The following is a 22,652-nucleotide window of genomic DNA, read 5'->3' as shown; positions in this document are numbered from 1 at the left end:
TTGTCTCATTTTGGCAGCCTCCCTGTGTTTGTTTCTATGTATTAGGTACAACTGCTACATCTCCTGGGCCTGGTAGAATGGCCTTATTTAGTAGGTGTCCTTTAAGGCCCAGTGGCATAGCCTCCCTGATAACCTTAGCTGGACACTTCTAGTGCACTCCTTCTGTGGGCTGTGTATGCCTTCCTGTTGTAGCTGAATTTTGATTGCTGTTGGCACCTCAATGGAGGGATTTATCCCCGGGCTGACTGGCTTCAAGGACTGGCTGTGACCACAGAGGAGGATCAGCTGTGCAGGGGACCATGCCAAGGAGTAGGACTTAGTTCAGTGGGGCTCTGGTGCCCAGAGAGTGTTGCTTGTGGAGGTGGTCGGGCGGTGCTTTGACATGGTTTGAAGCTGTACACCTGGTGTGTTTGCTCTGGGGTCTTCTAGGAAGAGCAGGTCACAGTTAGGTGCTACCTGTGCCCTTCCTGGGGCCACCCGGCATGAGCTACAAAGCAATCTTCAGATGGCTGCTACTTATGCTGGGCTTGGAGGTACCCAGGAGAGGCAAAACTATGAACCAAGGCTGGCTGCTGCTAATGGTGGGCCTGGAGCCACTTAGCAAGACGTATGTAACACACTGAGGCCAGATGCTGCTTGTTTGAGAGATTTTAGGAAAGTTTGAAGCATGAGCCAAGACAGGCTATTTGTATGAGAAGGACACTGAAAAGGGCTTGGGTGGGCCCACAAATTGTGTGGGACAGGGTCTCAGGGAATCACCACGGTGGGGTAAATAACGTTAGGTTGATGAGGCTCAGATATGGCATCTTCTGTCTGCACAGTGTGGGAAGGGCTAAGAAAAGGAAAAATGGCCTCTATCAGCATTCTGTCGGGGAGAAAGCTGCCTCTCCAGGTCTTGTCCTGATGCCAGACAATTCAGTTCCTCCTCATATGTCCCTGGTGACTTTTGTGCTGCTGCCCCAGTGCTGGAGCTCAGACCAAGTCAGAGTAAGCCTGTGGGTGGGCCCTTTAAGAGGAACGACTGGGACTTCTGCTCCCCTCTGTCTCGCTCAGCCACAGTCCCCACTGGTTTTTGCTGCCAGAAGTTATGGGGACTTCTCTTTCTGGCTCTAGAACCCTGGACTGGGGGACCTGGTATCAGACTGGGGACCCCTTGCTCCTCAGGTGAGATTTCCACAGTAGACATCTCTCTCCTGATTCTAATCTGCCACATGTGGGTTTTGGACAGCCTGTTCTGAGTCTCCGCCCCACCTACCAGTCTCAATGTGGTTTCTTTATATCCTTAGTTGTAGGATTTCTATTCAGCTAGATTCCGGGTGGTTCTGAATGATGGTTGCTCTGTAGTTTAGTTGTAGTTTCTATGTACTTGGAGGAGGATTTGAGTACAACATTTAGCTATGCCTCCATCTTGAATGAATCCCCAGTAATGATTTATTTCTAAACTCAGTCTTCTTTATATTCACTTTAACATTTACAGTTACCAAAACAGACTAATATAAAAACAATTTTAAACAAGAAATAAAGATGAATCAAAGAAGCCAAAGAGAATAATGAAAGAGGCATTATAAATGTGTAAAAGCAGAATACCAAAACTTTTGAGTCATGAAAAACATTTTAAAAAAAAAAATGTTATTATTGGTTTCAAAGAGAGGAAGGAAGAGGCAGAGATAGAAACATCAATAATGAGAAAGGATCACTAATTGAATGCCTCCTGCATGCACCCCCACTGGGGATGGAGCCCACAACCCAGGCACGTACTCTGACCGGGAAATGAACTGTGACCTCCTGGTTCATAGGTCAATGCTCAACCACTAAGCCACACTGGCCATGGTGAAAAACATCATTTAAACGAGAGATGGGGAACCCCCCCTCGCCCACAGGCTGTAATCTTTGGTCTGGCCCTGCCAAGGTAACTGCAGACGGGGCTTGAAATTCAATAAATGTAGGAGTTTTTTTCAGAGCTAATTTTTAAGTTGATAATTTTGTATGGCCTGTGAATGATGTTATAAATATCCAAATGGCCCTTGGCAGAGAAAAGGTTCCCTACCCCTGAATTTAAACCATTAACTTTAACATTGCAAAAGTAACTTTAATATTACATTTATTCTATTAAAAAGTTAAGCTTTGGTTTGAAACAAACTACATATTAAATTAACTTAGACAAATGACCATGGGAAACACTACAAGTGAAGGAATGAACAGCATCATACAATTTGCTGAATATTAAAACTCTATGGGAACAATCTAGAATAAGAGAGCAATTTTAAAATCAGATAAAATTAGTTGTCTTTATCATATAAGAATAGTTATGAATTAATAAACAAATATAGGGATTAAGTCCTTGGTCCCTCATTCTTTTAATGGGTAGATAAACCGATCATATGATCATATGAACTACCTATTAGGGAAAGTGATACATAAAGCTATATTACATGGAAAAAGATACTTGCTTTTCTTCTTTCCTTTACTTTTTAAAAATAGCTCTATCAAACTATAACTGACATATAAACTGAAGTACAAATGACACACAATTTAAAGAGTATACTTTTGAGGGAGGAAACAAGATGGCGGCGTAGGTAACAGCTGTACCGGCTGCCTCCTGCAACCACATCAAAATTACAACTAAAATATAGAACCACCATCACAGAGCCTCCTGAAATCTAGCTAAACAGAAGCCCTACAACCAGGTAACTGAAGAAGCAGTGATACCCGTAGGAGGGGTGGAGAAGCGGGCGGATCGGGGCTGAATCCCAGGGACGCTGGGATTTAAACCCGGTGCTGCGGTTTAAACCCGGGAGGGACATTTCAGTGGTGGAGGTTTCCCGGAGGAGTGAGGGGTCCTAGCCCCAGAGCAGGCCCCCAACCCAGGACTCCAGAGCCAGGAAGAGAAATCCCCAAAACTTTAGGATGTGAGAACCAGCGGGAACTGTCTCTGAGGGATGTGGAGGATGCAGGAGTCCCAGACTTTCTTCTTAAAGGGCCGGAGCACGGACTCACTCAGACACGCTCCCTCTGAGCTTCAGTGCCGGGCTGCAGCTTGAAAGGAACCTGGGACACTTTGGGAGGAACTAACCTGCCTGAGGCTGGGGTGAGAGGTGGAGGGGCAGCGTTCTCCCAGAGAGAAGAGCTGGCAGAGGCCATTGCTACTTTAGCGAGCCCTCCTCACCCAGACCTGGCAGGCAGGCACCTTCTCTGAATATCTAGCACCTGACTCACAACTTTCACCCTGCCCCAGTGATTCCCATAGGCCCAGCCCCTCCCTACCTGCAAGCTCATCCAAGCCATTTCCAGTGGCTTTTCTGTATAAGTGGCCTCTCGAGCCTTATGCTTAGGACTTTCCTAAAATCTCTCAAACAAGCAGCAGCATGCCCCATACCTCTTGATAAGTGGCCTCAGGCCTGGCATTAGTGGCAGCCTGCATTGGTTCACAGCTTGGCTTCTCCTGGACAACGCCAAGCCCAGCACAAGTAGCAGCCAACTATGGTTTGCGGTGTAGGTCATGCTGAGTGGCCCTGGGCAAGGCACTGGCAGAGGCTGACTTTGCACCTCCGGGGAGGCCTCAGAGACAGCACACCTGGTGGTCAGACTCGAACATGCTGGATTACAACCCTACCACATCCACGAGTGACACACACACAAGGGGTGCACTTGGTGAACACCAAAGCCCCACTGAAGTAAATCCTGCTCCATAGGGGTGTCTCCAGTACAGTAGCTCTTTGGCTGTAGCTGCAGCTGGTCCTCACAGCTGATTGGCCTGAGCGTCAATTCCTCCCTGTGATGCCAACAGCAACCAAGGCTCAACTACAACAGGTCAGAGCACACATCCCACACAGGGGAGCACCTAGAAGGCCCAGTTCAGGTGACTGGGGAGGCTGAGCCACTGGACCCTACAAGACACCTACTACACAAAGCCACTCTATAAATTCCAGGAGACACAGCAGCTCTACCTAATACATAGAAACAAACACCTGGAAGCAGCTAAAATGTGGAGGCAAAGAAACATGTCACATAGGAAAGAACAAAAGAAATCTCTAAGAAGAGGAACTAAATGAAATAGAATCAAGCAAGCTAACAGATATAGAGTTCAGAATTTTGTTTATAAGGATGCTCAAGCACAATAGTAAGAGTATTATGAAAACAACTGAAACCACCAATGACATAATAAAGTACCAATTAGAAATGAAGGCTACACAAACTGAAATAAAGAATAATTTACAGGGAATCAACAGTAGAGTAGAGGACACAGAATCCAATCAGCAATTTGGAACATGAGGAAACAAAAAAGAACCAACCAGAAAAGCAAAATGAAAAAAATCCAGAAATATGAAGATAGTATAAGGAGCTTCTGAAAAAACTTCCAGTGGCCCAGCATTCATATTATTGGGATGCCAGAAGGAGAAGAAAGAGAGCAAGAAATTGAAAATGTATTTGAAAAAATAATTACAGAAAACTTCCCTTACCTGGCGAAAGAAATAGTCTTACAAGTCCAGAAAGCACAGAGGGTCCCAAACAAGAGGAACCCAAAGAGGCCCACAGCAAGACACATCATAAATAAAATGCCAGAGGTTAAAGACAAAGAGAGAATCTTAAAAGCAGCAAGAGGAAAGCAGTTAGTTACCCACAAGGGAGCACCCATACGACTGACAGCTGATTTCTCAACAGAAACTTTGCAGGCCAGAAAGGAGTGGCAAGAAATATTCAAAGTGATGAAAAACATGGAAATACAACCAAGATTGCTCTACCCAGCAAAGCCATCATTTAGAACTGAAGTTCAGATAAAGAGCTTCACAGATACGAAAAAGCTAAAGGAGTTCATCACCACCAGACCAGCACTATAGGAAATGTTGAAGGGTCTTCTTTAAGAAGCTAATGAACAAAATAATCTGATGAACTAAATAGATCCAGAGACATTAACACGTGTAACAGACGATCATATTTCAGAGGAAAGAGGGAAGGAAGGTGGAAGGTGGGAAAAGATTATCCAAAGAAGTTATATACAAATATGCATAACCCATGGACATAGTCAATAACGGGGTGAAGGCCTGGGGAAGGGGTGGGAGCAAGGTGGAGAGGGTCAATTGGGGGGGGGAAATGGGACACCTGTAATACTTTCAACGATAAAGTATAAATAAATAGTATACTTTTGATAAGTTTTGACATTTATACACTTGTGAAACCATTGTCACAATCAAGTTAGTGAACACATGCAACACCCCAAAAAGTTTCCTTGTGCCCCTGACAATCCCTTCCTCACACCCTCCTTGCTCTTCCCCTGCCACTAGGCAATCACTGATGTAATTTCTATCACTAGAGATTAGTTTGCTTTCCTAGAATTTTATATGAATGGAGTAATACAGACTAATGTTTTCTTATTTTGCTTAGCTTCTTTCATAGTATAATTATTTTGAGATTTTTTTTTTTGCACGTATCAATAGTTTATTTCATTTTCATTGCTGAGGTATCCTACTGGATCATGAATATACCACAGTTTGTTTATACATACACCTGTTTATGAATGTCTGGATTGTTTCTAGTTTTTGGCTATTACAACTCAAGCTACTACGAATATTCCTGTTTATATGTGACTGGACATGATTTCATTTATCTTGGATAAACATCCAGAAAAGGGATTGCTAGATCACAGAGTGTGTATTTAACTGTTAAAAAAACTCCAAAATTGTTTTCAAAAGCAGTTATGCAGCTTAAAATTCCCACCAGAAGTATATGAAAGTTCCAGTTTCTCCAAATTCTCATTAATACTTGGTATGGCCAGCTTCTTAAAATTTTAGTCACTGTAATAGATATCTATAGTGGCATAATGTGGTTTTAATTTGCATTTTCCTAATAAGTAGTGATGTTTATCTTCTTTACATGTACTTATTTCCCATGCGGATATCTTCTTTGGTAGAGTCTGTTCAAATCCTTTCCACATTTAAAAATATTTGGGTTGCTTTAAATGAAAACAACAACAAAAAGCCAAACACTTGTTTTGCTATTTCTGAGTTTTGACAGTTCTTTATTATGGATAAAAGTAAATAATCAGATATATGACTTGAAAATATTTTCCCTTAGATTGTGGCTTATCTTTTCATTCTCTTAACAGTGTCTTTTAAATAATAGAAAATTTTTATTTTTTAGTTTTGATGAAAGCCAATTTATCAATTTGTTCTTTCACTGACTGTTCTTGGTGTCAGATCTAAGAAATCTTTTCCTAATCCAAGATTTACTTTGATGTTTTCTTCTAGAAGTTTTATAACTTTAGGGTTTTTTAATTTTTTTATTTAGGTCTATCACTAATGTGAGAACATTTTTGTGAATGGTATGAGGTAAAGACTTAAGTTTTTTCCTTTGGTATATGGATATCTAATGGTTGCATTTGTTGAAAAGACTATGCTTTCTGTCTTGCAAATCAGTAGTCCGTAAGTTTGGCCCTATTTGTGAACCCTCTATTGTATTTCATTGATGAGATAATCTTGGTTATTGTAGCTTTAAAATAAAATTTGAAACCAGGTAGTGTTACCTTCCAAAATTGTCCTCTTTAAAAATTGTTTTAGTTATTCTAGGGCTTTCGAATTTCTGCACACATTTTAGAATAAGTTTTCCAAATTCTACAAAAATACCTGCTGGAATTTTGATCAGGATTGCACTGACTCTATGAATCAATGTTGGGAAAATTTACATGTTCACAATATTGACTTTTTCCACAATTTAAGGCCAGTATTTCTTTGCCGATTTTCTGTTTGGTTGATCTATCTAGAGCTGTTATTGGAGCATTAAGGTCCCCAACTATGATTGTGTTTTGGTTTGTTTTTCCATTTAGTTCTGTGAGTAGCTGCTGTATATATTTCAGTGCTCCCTGGTTGGATGCACATGTATTAAGGAGAGTTATGTTTTCTTGATGTACTGTCCTCTTTATCATTATAGCATCCATCTTAATCTCTTGTTCTCTTTGTTGTCTTGAAATCTATTTTGTCAGATATAAGTATGGCCACACCTGATTTTCGGTGGATGTCATTTGCTTGGAGAATCATTTTCCACCCTTTTACTTTGAATCTACCTTTGTCTTTGCAGCTTACATGTATCTCTTGTAGGCAGCATATAGTTGGACTTTGTTTTTTGATTCACTCTGTGCCTCCTTATTGGTGAATTCAGACCATTTACATTAGGGTAATTATTGATGTATGTGGATTTCCTATAGCCATTTTATCTTGTGTTTTCTGGTAGCTCTGTGCCTCCATTGGTTCTTTCCCTTTGTACGTCTGTTGTGTGTGTTTTTGTTGGTATTTCACACTTCTTTCTTCTGTGTCCTCTTTTTTTAAGCTGTGCCCTGGGTTGGGGGTTTTTGAGTGTGGTTACCATTAGGTTTATAAAAAAATAAATTTGCATATATACAATAGATTTTTTTCTTTTGAGTGCATCTGATGTTCATCCTCCTTTGCCTGTTCAGACCTTTACGCCCTCTCCTTTTATGCTTTTGTGGTCACAAATTACCCCTTATAAGAAGGGATAATTTTTTATGCTGTACATTTTTTGGTGATCTTACTTAAAGTGTTGTGACCTTATGTTCTTTGTTTCAGGTAGAATAACTCCCTTAAGTATTTCAGAGGAAATGGAGGTTTTCCGGTGATAAATTCTCTCAGCTTCTGTATGTCTGGGAACAGTTTTATTTCTCCTTCGTATTTAAAGGATAATTTTGCTACATATACTATTCGTGGCTGGTAATTTCTCTCTTTCAGGCATTTGAATATTTGGTTCCACTCTCTTTTGGCTTGTAGAGTTTATGCTGAGAAGTCCAATGAAATTCTGATGGGTTTTCCTTTGTAGGTCATTTCTTTCTTTTCCCTGGCTGCTTTGAGAATTTTTTCTTTGTCATTAAGTTTTGACAGTTTTAATACAAAGTGCTTTGGAGAGGGCCTCTTTGGGTTGAAGTAACTAGGTGTTATTTGCTTCTTGGATTCGAAGATCTAGTTCTTTCCACAGGTTTGGAAAATTCTCATCCACTATTTGTTTGAATAGACTCTCTGTTCCCTTGTTCCTCTCTTTTTCTTCCAGAATGCGTATAATTCAAATATTGCTTTTTTTGATGGAGTCAGATATTTCTTGTAGATCTCTTACATTTTTCTTTATGCTAAGGTCTCTCTCTTCTTCCCCATCCATCATTTCTAGACTCCTATCTTCAATATCACTAATTCTTTCCTCCATCTGCTTGGCTCTGTTTTCTCTGCTCAGTAGCTCTTTCCTAATCTTCTTGATTGCATGCTTCATTTCCAGCAGTTGTGATTTGTTCTTTTTTAAAGTTTCAAACTCTTTGGTAAAATACTCGTTTTGTTCATTGATTTGCTTTCTGAGTGCACGGAATTGCCTGTCTTTATTTTCTCACATCTTGAGTATTTTCAGAACTGCAATCTTGAAATTTCTGTCATTTATATAACATATTTCCATGTGTTCGATTGCTCTCTGGGGATTTTTCATTTTCTTTCTGATCATTGTTATCATGGTTGTTCATAGTATTTGCTCCTTTCCTTCGTCTAGGCATAAAGGTCCCTTCTATAGCAGTTTTCTGAAAAGGTCTTTCTACTACTTACCAGTAGATGGCGCTAAGTCGCAAGATTTTTTTTTTTTACCTCTGTGATCTTTCAGACTTGACCGTCATGGGCTTCTGTAGGACAGTAGGGCCATGCTGCTTGAGGGTAGGGTTTCTTCTGCCCTCTTCCTAATGGTGGTCCCTACCTCAGTGGGGTCTGGCTTCAAGCACCAAAACCTGGTATCTACCACAGAGGGAAACAGGTGCCCTCCCAGACCTGACATTGAGGGCAACAGGCAGTGAGTTATGAGAGTCCAAGGGGCTGCAGGGCTCTGTGGTTCTGTTTCTTTGTCAGAAACACCCCGGCCAGACAGTGGGACAGCTGTAAGGCAGAACCCCATGCTCTGTCAGGTGTCTACTGGCTCAGTCACTGCTCACTCCACTCATCATGCTGGGCTGCCTGGCACAGCTCTCTCTTCCTGGCCAGCTGAAAGAAGCGCCTATCGCTGGCTTCCTCCCCTCTCCTGCCCATGCCGCAAGCTTTGGCTGCAGGGCTGTGTCTGTGGGCCATCTGGGGTCTCCTCCCTTCTCACCTCCTGGCTTATTCCTAGTTCCCCATCTTTAGATGTTTCAGTGTGCGGGTCTCTCAGGCATGCCTCTGTGTTGAGTAGGGAATTCTTTGTTGAATTATAGTTAATTTGTTGACATTTCAGGGGCAGAGAACAAGGGTATCTCTCACTCTGCCACTGCTCTGACATCACCCCTTTTATTCTTATATTGCTCTTTCTAATGGAGTCAGACAGTCCTGATATTTTTTTTTCTTCTTTCAATTCCCTCTCTTCCACCTGAGTCATTTGTAGATTTCTATCTTAAAAATCAGTAATTCTTTCCCATCTGCTCTATTTCCTAAGCTCTCTAATTCATTCTTCATCTCATTTATTGAGTTTTTCAGCTTCAAAAGTTCTGTTTGGTTCTTTTTCATAGTTTCAATCTCTTTGGTAAAGTACTGCTCTTGTTTGATTTTATTCCTTAGCTCAACAAACTGCCTTTGTGAGTTTTCTTATATCTCTTGAAGTTTTTCTTGTCTTTGTTTATTCAGAACAGCAAGCAATCTTGAATTCTCTGTCATTTAAATCACAATATCCCATGTCTTTGAGTTTGTTTTCTGGAGATTTTTCATTTCTTTCTGACCTACCTTGTTATCTTGGTTGTTTATGGTAACTGATGGGTTTTCTCTTCTTTTTAAAATACTTGTTGCCTTTTACCCTTTAGCAGACTGATAAGTAGAGTTCTTTCTTTTGTTTTCCAGTAGATGGTGCTACAGTGCAAATTTTGTTTTCTCTTACCTGCAGTACTGTATCTTGTGGGATTCTGTGGAGTGGTGTTGCCTCAGTGTGGAAAATACCCTGTATTCCCCAAGGAGGTGGGAATCCCTTCTATAAGTAGTCACCTCACTCTCAGGGCAACACCTCTGTGGTGGTGTGTGGACAGTGATGGGAATCCAGGTCTATGAGTTCCTGGCCCTGCTGTCCTGCAACCAGAAGTAGTCAGCTGCCCTGTACTCTCTGAGGTGTCCCTTCTGCCTTTACCAAATTCCACCGCAATGGGTGGGGTGGGTTAGGTAGGGGAGGTGGGCTGGTGCACATCTGCAGCTTTATTCTTTCTACTGGGTTTAGTTCAAATGAATATAGGCCACTCCAGTTAAAATGTTGCTCCTACCACCGCACAACTTTCCTCCACTGCTGCCGCCTCTGCTGGAACTGGTATGCTACAGGAAAAGGGGGGTGGGTGCGGCAGAACTGTCCATCGGTGGCTTTGTTTCTTTTTCCTTGGTGACGGTGGCTGCTTGACAAGAGTGCTACCCTTCGCACCACTTCTCCACCTCTGTCCTTGGGCTCAGCATCAATGTGCACCAGCCTCCAGTCTGCAGAGCGGGCTGCAACCCTACTGCACTGCTATAGCATCTGCTGGGGCTGCTGTAATCACTGGACTGCCTCTGTAGCCCCCTTCTGTGTCCTCCCTGCCCCCATGCCTTTCCTGCTCACTCCTACAGCCCACCTTCAGATGTCTTAATGTGCAAGTCTCTCAGACATTTCGTGTTGATCAGGGAATCTTTTGTTGAATTACAGTTGTCCAGCCTCTTGTATCTTTAAGGGAAGAGACTAAGAAGTTTTCTCATGCTGCCATGATGCTGACATCACTCTCAATTTTCCCGAAAGTTTTCTATTTAATTTATTTAGATCAGGTTTCCACTCTTTTATTATTTCCTTTCTTATACTTTGGATTTAGTGTGTGTGTTTTTTCTAGTTGGAAAACTAGTCTTATTACACTGAGATTTTCCTTATTTTCTAATAAAGGTGTTTAGTACAGAAAAATTTCCACTAAGTACTATTTTAATCACATCCTATGCTAGTATCTTATGTTTTTGTTTATCTTCTTTCCAAAATGTAGTCTAATTTTCCTGGTGAGTTCTTCTTTGATGTTCTAATTGTTCTATCAATTCTTGAGAGAAGGTTATTCAAATCTCCAACTATCATTTTATAAATTTCTATTTTTCCTTACTACTTTATCAATTTTTAGTTTATGCAATTTGAAGCTGTAATCAGGTGCATATATGTTTAGGACTGATTTGTAATCTTGATGAATTAACCCTGTTATCATTGATGAAATCACCACTTTTATTGCTGTGGATATTCTTTGTTCTGAAATCCACTGTCTTATAATATAGTCACACAATAAAGCTTTCTTTATTCGCTCTCCTGCTTTTAATCTGTTTATAATTAAACTGAAACATACATTTGCGTAATGCTTTTTTATTCAATCAGACAATTTCTGCCTTTTAATTGCGGTATTGAGGCCATAGCTATTTAAGGTGTTTATCGATACACTTAGGTTTAAATCTATAATTTTGCTATTTCTATTTGTGCCATCTGTTCAGTGTTTCCTTTCTTCCTTTTTTTTTTGCCATCTTTGGAATTAGTTGAAATTTTTTATGATTTCAATTTATCTCCTTTGTTGGTTCATTAGCTTTAGGGTTTATGGTATACATCTTTAATATACTATAGTCTACCTTCAAATAATATTTCACCACTTCATGTATAAGAACCTTCAAATAGTATATTTCTATTTCTCTCTTCTCATTCGTGCTATTGTCATCCTACATTTTATTTGTAAATACATTATAAACTTCAATCTATATTATTTTTGTTTAAATGGTTATATTAGTTTGCTAGGGCTGCCATAACAAAATACCTCAAACTGGGTGGCTGAACAACAGAAATATATTACATCACAGTTCTAGAGATTAGAAGTCAGTAATCAAGCCGTAAGGGCTGTAAGAATCTGTTCCATGCTTTTCTAGCTTCTGTTTGTTTGGTGGCAATATTTGGTGTTCTTTAGCTTGTAGATGCATCATCCCACTGCTTTCATCTTCACATCACATTCTCCCTATGTATGTATTTCGAGGTCAAAATTTCTTTTTATAAGGACACACAGTCATATTGACTTAGGGCCCACTTTAATGACCTGATTTTAACTTGATTACCTCTGAAAAGACCGTATCTTCTAAATAAAGTCCCACCTTAGGGGTTACAACTCTTACACATCTTTTTTGGGGGACAGAATTTAACCTATAACAATGGCAAATTATCTTTTATTTTTTTATTTTATATATATATATATATATCTTTATTGATTTCAGAGAGGAAAGGAGAGGGAGAGAGAAAGAGAGAAACATCAATGATGAGAGAGTCATTGATCAAGCCCACAACCCGGGCATGTGCCCTGACCGGGAATCGAACCCTGATTGCGTGGATCCCAGGTCGATGCTCAACTGCTGAGCCACACCCGGCCGGGCTTAAAGGTCTTATATATTTAAAAAATTATATATTTTTAAACTTATGAAGTTATCCCTTCATGTACTCTTCATTATTTTGTGTAGAGCCATATCTCCACCTGGCTGAAGCACTTCTTTAATATTTCTTGTAATGCAAGTTTGCTGATCTTGAATTCTTTCAGCTTTTGCATGTCTGAAAAAAATACTTTGTCTTCATTTTTGAAAGATATTTTCTCTGAGTTTGGGATTCTAGGTGATTTTTATCTTTGAATCCTTTAACATGTCTTTTTAATTTTTTAAATCTCTGGCTGCTTTTTAAGACTTTCATATTACTGTTTTTTTGGGGGGGGTGGGGAGGATTTGGACGTTCCTTGGTGTAATTTTGTTTTTTTGTGTGCTTGAGATTTGTTGAGCTTCTTGGATTTGTAAATTTATAGCTTTTATCAAATTTGGAGATTTATTTCTTTAACCCTCTGACCCTTTTGTGGGGGACTCCAATTATGCTTGTATTTGGCCACTTGAAATTGTCTCACTGCTCACTGATGCTCTTCCATTTTGAAAAATTCTTCTCTTTTCCATGTTTAGTTTTGGGTAGTTCTACTGCCATGTTTTCAATTTAACTTTTCTTCTGCAATATTTAATATACCATTAATTCTATCTAGTTCGTGTTTATTATACATTGTAGTGATCCATCTCTAGAAGTTAGATTTTCCTATTTTAAAATATCTTCTATGTATCTAATACTTACATTCTCACATATATGGAATATAGTCATAATGCCCCTATTTTAATGTCCTTGTTTTCTAATTTTAATATCTGTGTCAGTTCAGTGTTTATCTCTGTTGGTTGCCGCATCTCCTCAATTGTGGTTCCTACTCTCTTGCTTCTTTACATGGCTGGTTACTTCTTTACTGGATGCTAGGCACGGTGAATTTCACCTTGTTGGGTGCTTGATGGCTTTGCTTTGCTATAAATATTCTTGAGTTTTGTTCTGGGATATAGTTAAGTTACCTGAATACAGTCTGATCTTTTGGGTCTAGCTTTTAAGACTTGTTAGGTAGAACTGGAGTTTTTATTCTAAGGCTTATTATTCTCCACCACTAAGGCAAGGCTCATTTGTGCACTCAACCCAATGCATTGTGATTCTTGAGGTTTCCAGTGTGGCTATTTCCAGCCTGTGTGTGTACTTCTAGCCTGTGTTAGTACCAAGCACTATAACCTCTAGTCCTTTCAAGTGGTGCTTCCTCCAGTGTCATGTAGTTTTCTCAACACATGTATTGATCAGTACTCTGTGTACAGAAGGAGGACTCTATGACCTCTGAAGTTTTTCCTCTGTGCAGATCTCATATCTTTGGCACTCTGTCTTAAAAACCCTAGCTGTTTTGGTCTGCCAGGACTCTCAGCTCCACCTCTACAACTCGGGGGAATCAGCTAGTTTGAGATCCTCTCTTTGTGCCATGTCCTAGAAACTCCCTGAAGGCTACTGTTGCAATTTTAGGGCTCATATAATTTGCTTTCAGTCTTTTGGGGATCACTGTCCTTTATTACCTGATGTCTAATGTTTAATAAATTATTTTGAATATTTTGTTCACTTTCTTGTTGCTTAAAGAAAGGGAGAAAAAGGATCAATCTGGTCCCTGTGGCTTCATCTTACCTGAAAGTGTAAGTCTCTTCCTTTGGTTTTAATTATAGGGTTCTGAAACTGTGAAAGTCTGATTCTACTACTCAACTTATGTATAGCAACTGTTTTGTCTTCCCTAATGACTTTACATTTGAAAGTTTATAACCCCATCTGTAAACAAATTAAATATTTTAATAATATTTAAGCCTGAGGTTCAGATCAAATGGTTGTCATGTCTCAGCAATCCCTGAAGGACATCTCTAACATGTCTTGAGGAAGGAAGGTGAGAGTCACTTGCCTTTTAAAATTATAGCCCCTGATGGCACAGGAATTCTCTGCAGTGAAAGCTAAGAAGAGCTGTTCTAATATAAAGCAAACATTTGTCCATCTTTAGGAAGCAGAGACAACAGTAATGGTTTTAGTATTTTCTCATTCCTCAGTGCTCCTCATATAGATTTAATCTAGACAGTCACGCTCATCAAAATTAAAGATTCGTACAAAAGTTGAATCTGCAAGTACAAACATTTCAATAATAATAGAAAACATTTCTTTAGCACTTACTATATAACAGGTATTTTGCTAGGTGCTTTAAATATTTTTCCTCAAGTAAATATTATAACAAACTTGTAAAGTATGATCCATTACTAACCCCATTATACAGATGAGAAAACTGAGGCTCAGAGATTCAAAACTAGGTTGAAAGCAAGATTAGATTCTTTTATTCAAAAAACAAAATGGGATACATCTATAATACTATCAGCAATTAAAAAAAAAAAGGTACTTAATGAATAGTTAATGTACCAGGCATGCTTCTAGGTGCTGGGAACATAGCAGTGAAGAAAAAAAAAATCCCTAACCCAAAATATTTATATTCTAACACATATTCTTTATAAAAATTTAATTTGTAAAATATTTTGTACCTGATGTTATATAAAAAGTAAAATGTAAAACATTATAAACTTATGTCACTAAAAAATTTCTAATTTTAAAAGTAGAGGATACGTTCTTTGCAAAGGTAAGTAGTTTCATATACTAAATACAAATAGTGGGATTAAATAAAGTTCTGACTGACTCCAAAGCCCTTGCTATTTCCACTATTTCATAATGGCTCCATATCACAATACATTTCAGAAAGAGATGCATTAAAAAAATAAACCAATCAAAAGCCCAAACACTACAGCTGTCTGGAAATCTGTGCAATCTACTAACATTTCTTGACTGCAACAATAAATGATCAACAGGGAACAAAAATTGGGAAAATAAAGACAAATATAGTATAGGTCAAGTTAATATTTGTTAACTAAATGATAAAAAATTTTCCTTGAGGCCTAGCTGGTTTCCTTGAGACTCAGTGGTTAGAGCATGGGCCCGTGAACCAGAGGGTCCCGGGTTTGATTCCAGCCAAGGGCACATACCTCAGTTGCAGGCTTGATCCCCGGCCCCAGGCAGAGCACATGTAGGAGGCAACCAATCTATGTGTTTCTCTCACATCGATCTTTCTCTCTCTCTTCCTCCCCCTCTGAAAAGCAATGGGAAAAACATCCTCCAGTGAGGATTAAAAATTTTTTTTTCATTGAATATATATATGGAAATAATCTCATCAACTTGTACACGCTAAATATATTTGCTATTTCAAAAATGTAAAGACAATGCTTTTCCTTTGTAAATATGCATGTAAAACATTCAAGTCGCAAAACAAAACAAAACTATGCATACCTCTACAGCAGGTACAATGTCTATGCCAACTGTTAGAAATTCTTCAAACTTCATGAATGGGTTAAAGCAGCTGCCAACATCAAGTAATCTGATCTTTCCTGAGGTTTGTAGCAACCTAAAAACAGATTATTTTGTCTTATAACAAGCAAAATAAAAATAAAGTATAAGAAAAATTCAAACATCTGAGAATTAAAAAGTTCATACAGATTTTTGGTTTTCTTTTTGGTCTTGAGGTTCCTTTAACACATTTAAAAATTACTGAGGACCTTAAAGAGTTTTTGTTTATGTGGGTTATATCTATCAACAATATCATATTTGAAATTAAAACAAAATAGTTTAAAAAACATTTATAAAACAATAAACCTATTATATATGTTAATGTAAATTATAGATTTGTAATGAAAAATCTAGGTTAGAAAGACAGCAAAAAGTGAGGCATTGTTTTACATTTACTCAAGTCTCTTTAATGTCCGGCTTAAAAGAAGATTGATAAATTCTCCTATTTGCTTTTGCATTCAAACTTCCAATATCACATGCCATGTAGTCTCTAGAAAACTACACTCGACACTCATGAGAGACTGAGAGTAAAAAAGACAACTGACATTTTAGTATTACTGTGGAAATAATTTCCCCCCCACAGAGACCCTGGAAGGTTCTCAGATCCTGAGACCACGCTTCGAAAACTGTCCTTGTAGATGAAAGAATACATTCACAAATCAATTTTCAGTAGTCAATATAACAATGTCTTTGTACTTAACTTTATTTCATTGACTTAAAAGGGCCAAAAAGAAAAGCATAAACAAAATAGTATTAAGTTATAAAGGTCTGTTTTACTTTTATTTAAGAGCTCTCTTCCTGTCCAAAAACAGTAGGAAAAAATGAAGGTAAACAAAACTAGAAATGACCATATTTTAAAGTTAGTTGAATGCAACGAATATGGATCAACATAGCAGCAAGGATGAAGGAAAACAGTGGATTTTGTTGGTCTAAAACCTATAGTCCTAATATTCAGACAATATAGCAATAATAAAAATCAACTTCAGACATATACCATTTCACTGATTTAAAATAATTTTCTTTAAAAAAAGATTATGAGTGGATGTTGGAAAAATAAAGGAAAGTAAATGTAGAAAAATAATTGGGTGAAAACAGAATCCTGGCCCCTTAACGTCTAAAGAGCAGAGAGAACCTGTCCAGCTTCTCTTCCTTATATATTATTACCCTAGGGTCCATTAGGGAGGTGTTAACTTACAGACAGTGGGTTATGCTCGTGAAAAAGGCACCATATCAAAATAATTTGAAGCTGATTTTCTCCCCCCAAAAAATGCATGCAATACGTAGTGGTTACATTTTTTAATCAAATGTTATGTCCCAACATTTTACAGAAATGACAATCACCATTTGATTATAAATAAACTATATAGGACCTGTCTGATGCAGTGAACGTCATACCAATTAAAGTATTTTTGTTAATAAAATTTTAAGAACTCCTCTGGAAAGGGGCTATGAGGGTATAAGGAAACAGCATTTCATCAGAGGGAGGGGCTTCATTTTCTATATGTATAAAACAACTCAATAATACTGACTATGACCTCCAAATGAATGTTAGTTCTTGAAAACTCTCCCAGTGAAAAGAGCTGCTCCTAGGGATGAAGAGGTAATTTTCTACACTGCAGCCAATTAGGAAGCAGATTATTTGTATGGGTGCTGCCTATAACAAATAATCACCTATAAAACTGAACTAAGTTTAGTGATATTTGAAGCATAACAGTTTAGTTCCAACGAAGAATGAGGGCTGGAAACTTCTTTGGCATAGGTTCCAAGGTGCTAAACAGCAAAAGATCCAGTATATAGGGGCCATAAAAATGTCTGGCATATGGCTGACATTTGCCACTGAGTTAATACAAATCCAAATACCCAAATCGTAACCAGTTAGGATAAATGAGAATCTATAACAATATGTAATACTATATACACTATTAGATTGTCATTCTAATTCTTACTTGGGATTATAGTTAAACACATGAGTTCTGGCATTAGAGAAACTAGCATCAAAGTCTGAGTCTGTCCTTTACTTGTAATGTGGGGACAATAATGGTACCCAAACTTTAAGAGTTGTTTCCAGGATTAAATGAGATAATTCATTTATAATACTTGACCCAATATCTGGTACATGGTAAGTGTTCAAAAAGTGCTAAATATTATTGCTAGTTGTTAAAATCACTTTATAGATTAAATCTTTTCATGGTTCACCCACTAACAATCTTTCTGAGCATAGTAAAAGCAGAATTCGCCTCTGACTAAATTCTGTACTAGTAAACTGGTTAGCAAAAATTTTATTGATATTTATTTTAAAAATTGCAACTTATAGCCCGGCTGGCGTGGCTCAGTGGTTGAGCAGCAACCCTTGAAACAGAAGGTTGTGGTTCGATTCCCTGTGAGGGCACATATCAGGGCTGGGGCTCGATCCCCAGTAGGTGGTGTTCAGGAGGCATCCAATCAATGACTCTCTCATCATTGATATTTCTCTCTTTCCCCCTCTCCCTTCCTCCCTCTGAAATCAATAAAAACATATTTAAAAAGTTCATCTTATAAATGAAATTTTCTATGTAGATGGAGTATTTTAATCATTCAAGTTAATTCAACATCATGATACAATCACCAAAAACTTAATAAAATGCACTGACCTAATAACATTAATTCTTAGTAATATACTTAGTCCATTTCAAATTCTTTGCTTTAGCTCCTAAATTTTCTATTTGAGCCAAACATATACTTTCAGTTTAAAGACTAATTACAAAGTAAACAAAGTAATTACCACCAAGGCCAAGAAATAAATCACTGCCTGCACTCTGGAAGCATGACCCTCCCTGATGACATCCACTACCCATATCTGTAATGGTAGCACTACCTGATTTAAATGATAACGATGTTCTTTTTATTGTCTTACTATCTATGACTGAATGCCTAAATAATACAGTTCAGTTTTATACACTATACATTTGCTTTTGTGACTTTCTTTTTTCCTTTAAGTTTGTGAAAGTCTATATGTTTCTATAGTTAATTTACATTCATTGCCGTATAGTAGTACCTTTATTTAACACATCCCATTGGGATTTTGATTACAGTGGCATTGAGTCTAAAGAGCATTTGGGGAGAATTAGTATCTTTACAATGTTGAATTTTCCAGTCCACAGATATGGCACAATTGTCCGCCTGTTTAGTTTTTTTTTTTAATTGTCTCTGAATAGCTTTATTATTTTCTCTTGAATGATCACATATATCTTTTGCTGGCATTATATCTTTTGTCATTCCTATGCTATTATTGTTTTTCCCCTATGGATGAACTTTGTTATTAAAATTTTATTTTCATTGTTGGTTACATAAAATACAATTGATTTTTGTATAATGATTTTATATCCAGCAACTTTACTAAGTTCCTGTTACCTCAAATGCTTATCTCTATATTATTTTAGGTATTCTAATCCAGGTATATAATTATACAATCTGTGAAAAATGATATTTATATTCTTTCTTTCCTGTCTATCCACATATCCAAACTTCCATCTATTTTTTGCCACACTGCTTGCCCGGGACTTCTAATACAATGTTCAGCAAAATACAAGCAGTCACTTCTATTCTGTTCCTACTCTTTCAGAGGGAACATTCCTGTATTTCATCATTAAATATGACTGTTGAAGGTTTTGTATACCACCCTTGTTAAAGTTTAAAAAACTCCTCTTATACTTTGCCAGTTTTTGTTTTTTTTTTAATTTAACACAAATCTATGTTGGGTTTTATCAAATGCATTCCATTCAGCTATTCAGATAATGACTTTTCTTTAATTTGTTTACGTGGTAGAGTGCACTCATTAAATTGTGTAGTGTTAAATCAACCTTCCATTATTGGGAAGGATCTAATTTGGTTTTCATATATTATACCTTTCATAAGAGTATTTGTTTTATATATGAGTATAGTAGGTGGTAGTTATGGTATATAAAGTTACCACAAACATTGAACCATGGCACCTAAGGGAAATACAGGCTTAGGCTTCTGGTCACAACATTTGTCAACAGAGTTACACATAACTTGGATTTATGTGTTGTTTAAAGACACTTTATTTAGTATACGCATTATGATGAACTATCACTGAAATCACAGCCAACACCACTACAGTTCATGCCTAAAGGAAGCTTATTTAACACTGGTATTTTATCTGTAAAGTATTTATTAACAGTGCCTTGTGCTTAATACACTACACAGAACTTCACCACTAAGCTTGGGGGTCATTTTAAAAGTGAAATCATAAACGAAAATGCAAAAACTGTGAAACAGACCGAAAATAGGACATTTCTGTATATAGTCCTGCTCAGCATAATGACATTTCAGTTAAAGTTTGGACTTCGTATGACAGTGGTCCCATAAAGATTATAATGGAGCTAAAAAATTCCTATTGCCTAGTGACATCATAATGTAGTAATATATTACTCATTCGTCTGTGGTGTTGCTGGTATAAACAAATATACTATGCTGCTAGTCTTATAAAAGTATAGCACATACAACTATGGATAGTACGTAATACTTGATAGTGATAATAAACAACTGGTGCTGGTTTACGTATTTACTATACTACACTTTTTATCATTATTTTAGAGTGCACTCTACTTATAAAAAAAATGTTTGTTGTAAAATAGTATGCTGTTTTAGGTCAGTAGCAGCTGAAAGCGGCCTTATACACCAGCCTTATACATCTCATGCTGTTTGGTACAGAAACATCCTGAATAGGCTTGTAGCCTAGGAACAATGGGCTATACAATACAGCCTAGGTGTGTAGAAGGCTATACCATCAAGGCTTGTGTAAGTGCACTCCATGACCTTCACACAATGAGGAAATAACCTAAGAACACATTTGTCAGAACATAATACTGATGTTAAATGGCGCATAACTATAAGAGCTGAAATAAGAAAACGTCTACCTTGTCTGACTTGAACTGGGAAGGTGTGTGTCAGACGACACAAATTTTTCACCACTCTGAGAATGTCCACAAATGACTCTAAAATGCCATGAGTACTGATATTGGAGTAACAAATAAATTTTAGTGAGTAGGTGAATTTACAGATATGGATTTGTGAATAATGAGAATCAAGTATATACATATATTTTATGATGTTTGCATCTCTTCATGAGTGATCAGGCTATAACTTTCCCTTCTTGTATGGTCTATGAAAGGTTTTAATACATATGTTATAATAAACTCCTAAGCTGAATGTGGGAAATTTCCTTTTATTCTATTTCAAAGATTTTGTGACACAGAATAAAAATTTTATACTGAGATCCAAGATGGCAGTGGACTGAGTGGAAGCTACACTGACACTCTCCCAGGACCAATCTGGCTTTACAACTAAAACACAGAAAAACCATCCCAAAAACGAACTGAAGACTAGCTGGAGAGCACCCTCATAACCAAGGAGGAAAAGTGGAGACCCCATAGAGGCTGGTAGAAAGTGTGGACGTGAGAGGGCTGGCTGGGCCCCCACAGGCAGCAGCTAAAGGTACAGAGGGATATCTCAGCTGTAGAGGGTTCCCACTAAGGACCCTGGGGCCTAAACCCCAGGCTGGACTTCCCAGACAAGAGTACCAGAACTGAGAAAGGTACCCACATAATATCTGGCTGTGAAAAGCAGGAGGGTTTCTGTCAGCCAGGGAGAGAGAGCTGGAACTGCTGGCAACCTATTAAAGAGCCAACATATAAGGTTTTGTGTGCAGCCACTCACCTTGGATTCCGGCGGAGGGGGATTGGAGTGGACTGGAGCTGTGTGGGGAGAGTCTGAGGTTCTGGGCTCCGGACAGTGAGATCAGGGACACCTGTCTGAATTCCTGTGCTGGGTCATTACCCCAGACGGTGCAGGATATCTTTCTCAGGCAGACAATTTTCTGCTTTTGCCTGAGATGGGGAAGCAATTGCCTCACCCTGCTGGAAAGCCTTTCGCCCTGCCTTGAAGAGTCTCTACAGCCTGAGGCTTGTTAAGAGACTGATAACAACCAACTGCCCCACCCTGTGGAGCTTCTACACCCTGAGGCTCATTAAGAGAATCAGATTAATCAGTCTGCAGGTAGAGGCAAACCTCAGGGTGCTTTCAGTCTTTGCCTGATCTGCTTCCGGACTGGGGCCTTAGAAAAGCAGACTTTGGTGTGCATTTTGGTCCTGTCAAAATGCACCCAGCTCCAGCAAAGGATACCTCAAGCCTAAGGTTGTTGATAGCTCCAAACAGGGTACTCAAGGCCAGTCACAAACTGCGTCTGATGTTGGCCTGTACCAGAGACCCTCCAAAAAGACTGAGAGCCCTAGCAAATCTACCTAACACTTAAAAACAAACCCAAAAAAGTAGCCAAAAAACAAGCCCCAAATGAAAGAACAAGAGAAGTCTCCAGAAAGAGCTAAATGAAATGGAGATAAGCAGTCTTTCAGATACAGAGTTCAGAATACTGATTGTAAGGATGCTCAAGAGCATGAAAAAAGATATGGAAACTATGAAAAATGACCAGTAAGAAATGAAGAATGACATAGCAGAAATAAAGAATATATTGGAAGGAATGAACAGCAGATTGGAGGAAGCTAAGGATCAGATCAGTGAATTAGAAGACGGTAGAAAAAAATCACTCAGTCAGAGACCCTAAAAGTAAAAGCAATTAAAAAACAGGAGGACAGTCTAAGGAAACTGTGGGACAACTTGAAACATACCAAAATTCACATCATAGGAGTGCCAGAAGAGGTCGAAAGTAAGCAAGGTCGAAAGTAAGGTTTAGAGAACCTGTTAAAGAAATAATGGCAGAAAACTTCCCTAACCTGGTGAAGGAAAAAGTCACTCAAATTCAGGAAGCACAGAGAGTTCCAAGCAAGAAGAATCCAAAAAGGCCCACACCCAGACACATCATAATTAAAATGCCAAGAATG

At 38.3% G+C, this 22,652-nt stretch overlaps 1 protein-coding gene across 2 annotated transcripts in view; it reads right to left on the bottom strand.

The window, feature by feature from the left end:
- SAMTOR (S-adenosylmethionine sensor upstream of mTORC1) overlaps positions 1-22,652 on the bottom strand; it is a 196,612-nt gene that overhangs the window by 4,700 nt on the left and 169,260 nt on the right. For both annotated transcript variants that reach the window (XM_016204591.2, XM_016204592.2), the window contains exon 4: positions 15,697-15,811. In XM_016204591.2, coding sequence (XP_016060077.1) covers positions 15,697-15,811 — 115 coding nt within the window. The remainder of the gene's footprint in view (positions 1-15,696; positions 15,812-22,652) is intronic.

The sequence above is a fragment of the Miniopterus natalensis genome, chromosome 10 (assembly GCF_054644295.1).
Source record: "Miniopterus natalensis isolate mMinNat1 chromosome 10, mMinNat1.hap1, whole genome shotgun sequence".
In the NCBI taxonomy this organism is placed as follows: domain Eukaryota; kingdom Metazoa; phylum Chordata; class Mammalia; order Chiroptera; family Miniopteridae; genus Miniopterus; species Miniopterus natalensis.
Note: the sequence above shows the minus strand (reverse complement) of the source record. Positions and strands in the feature narration are given on the sequence as shown.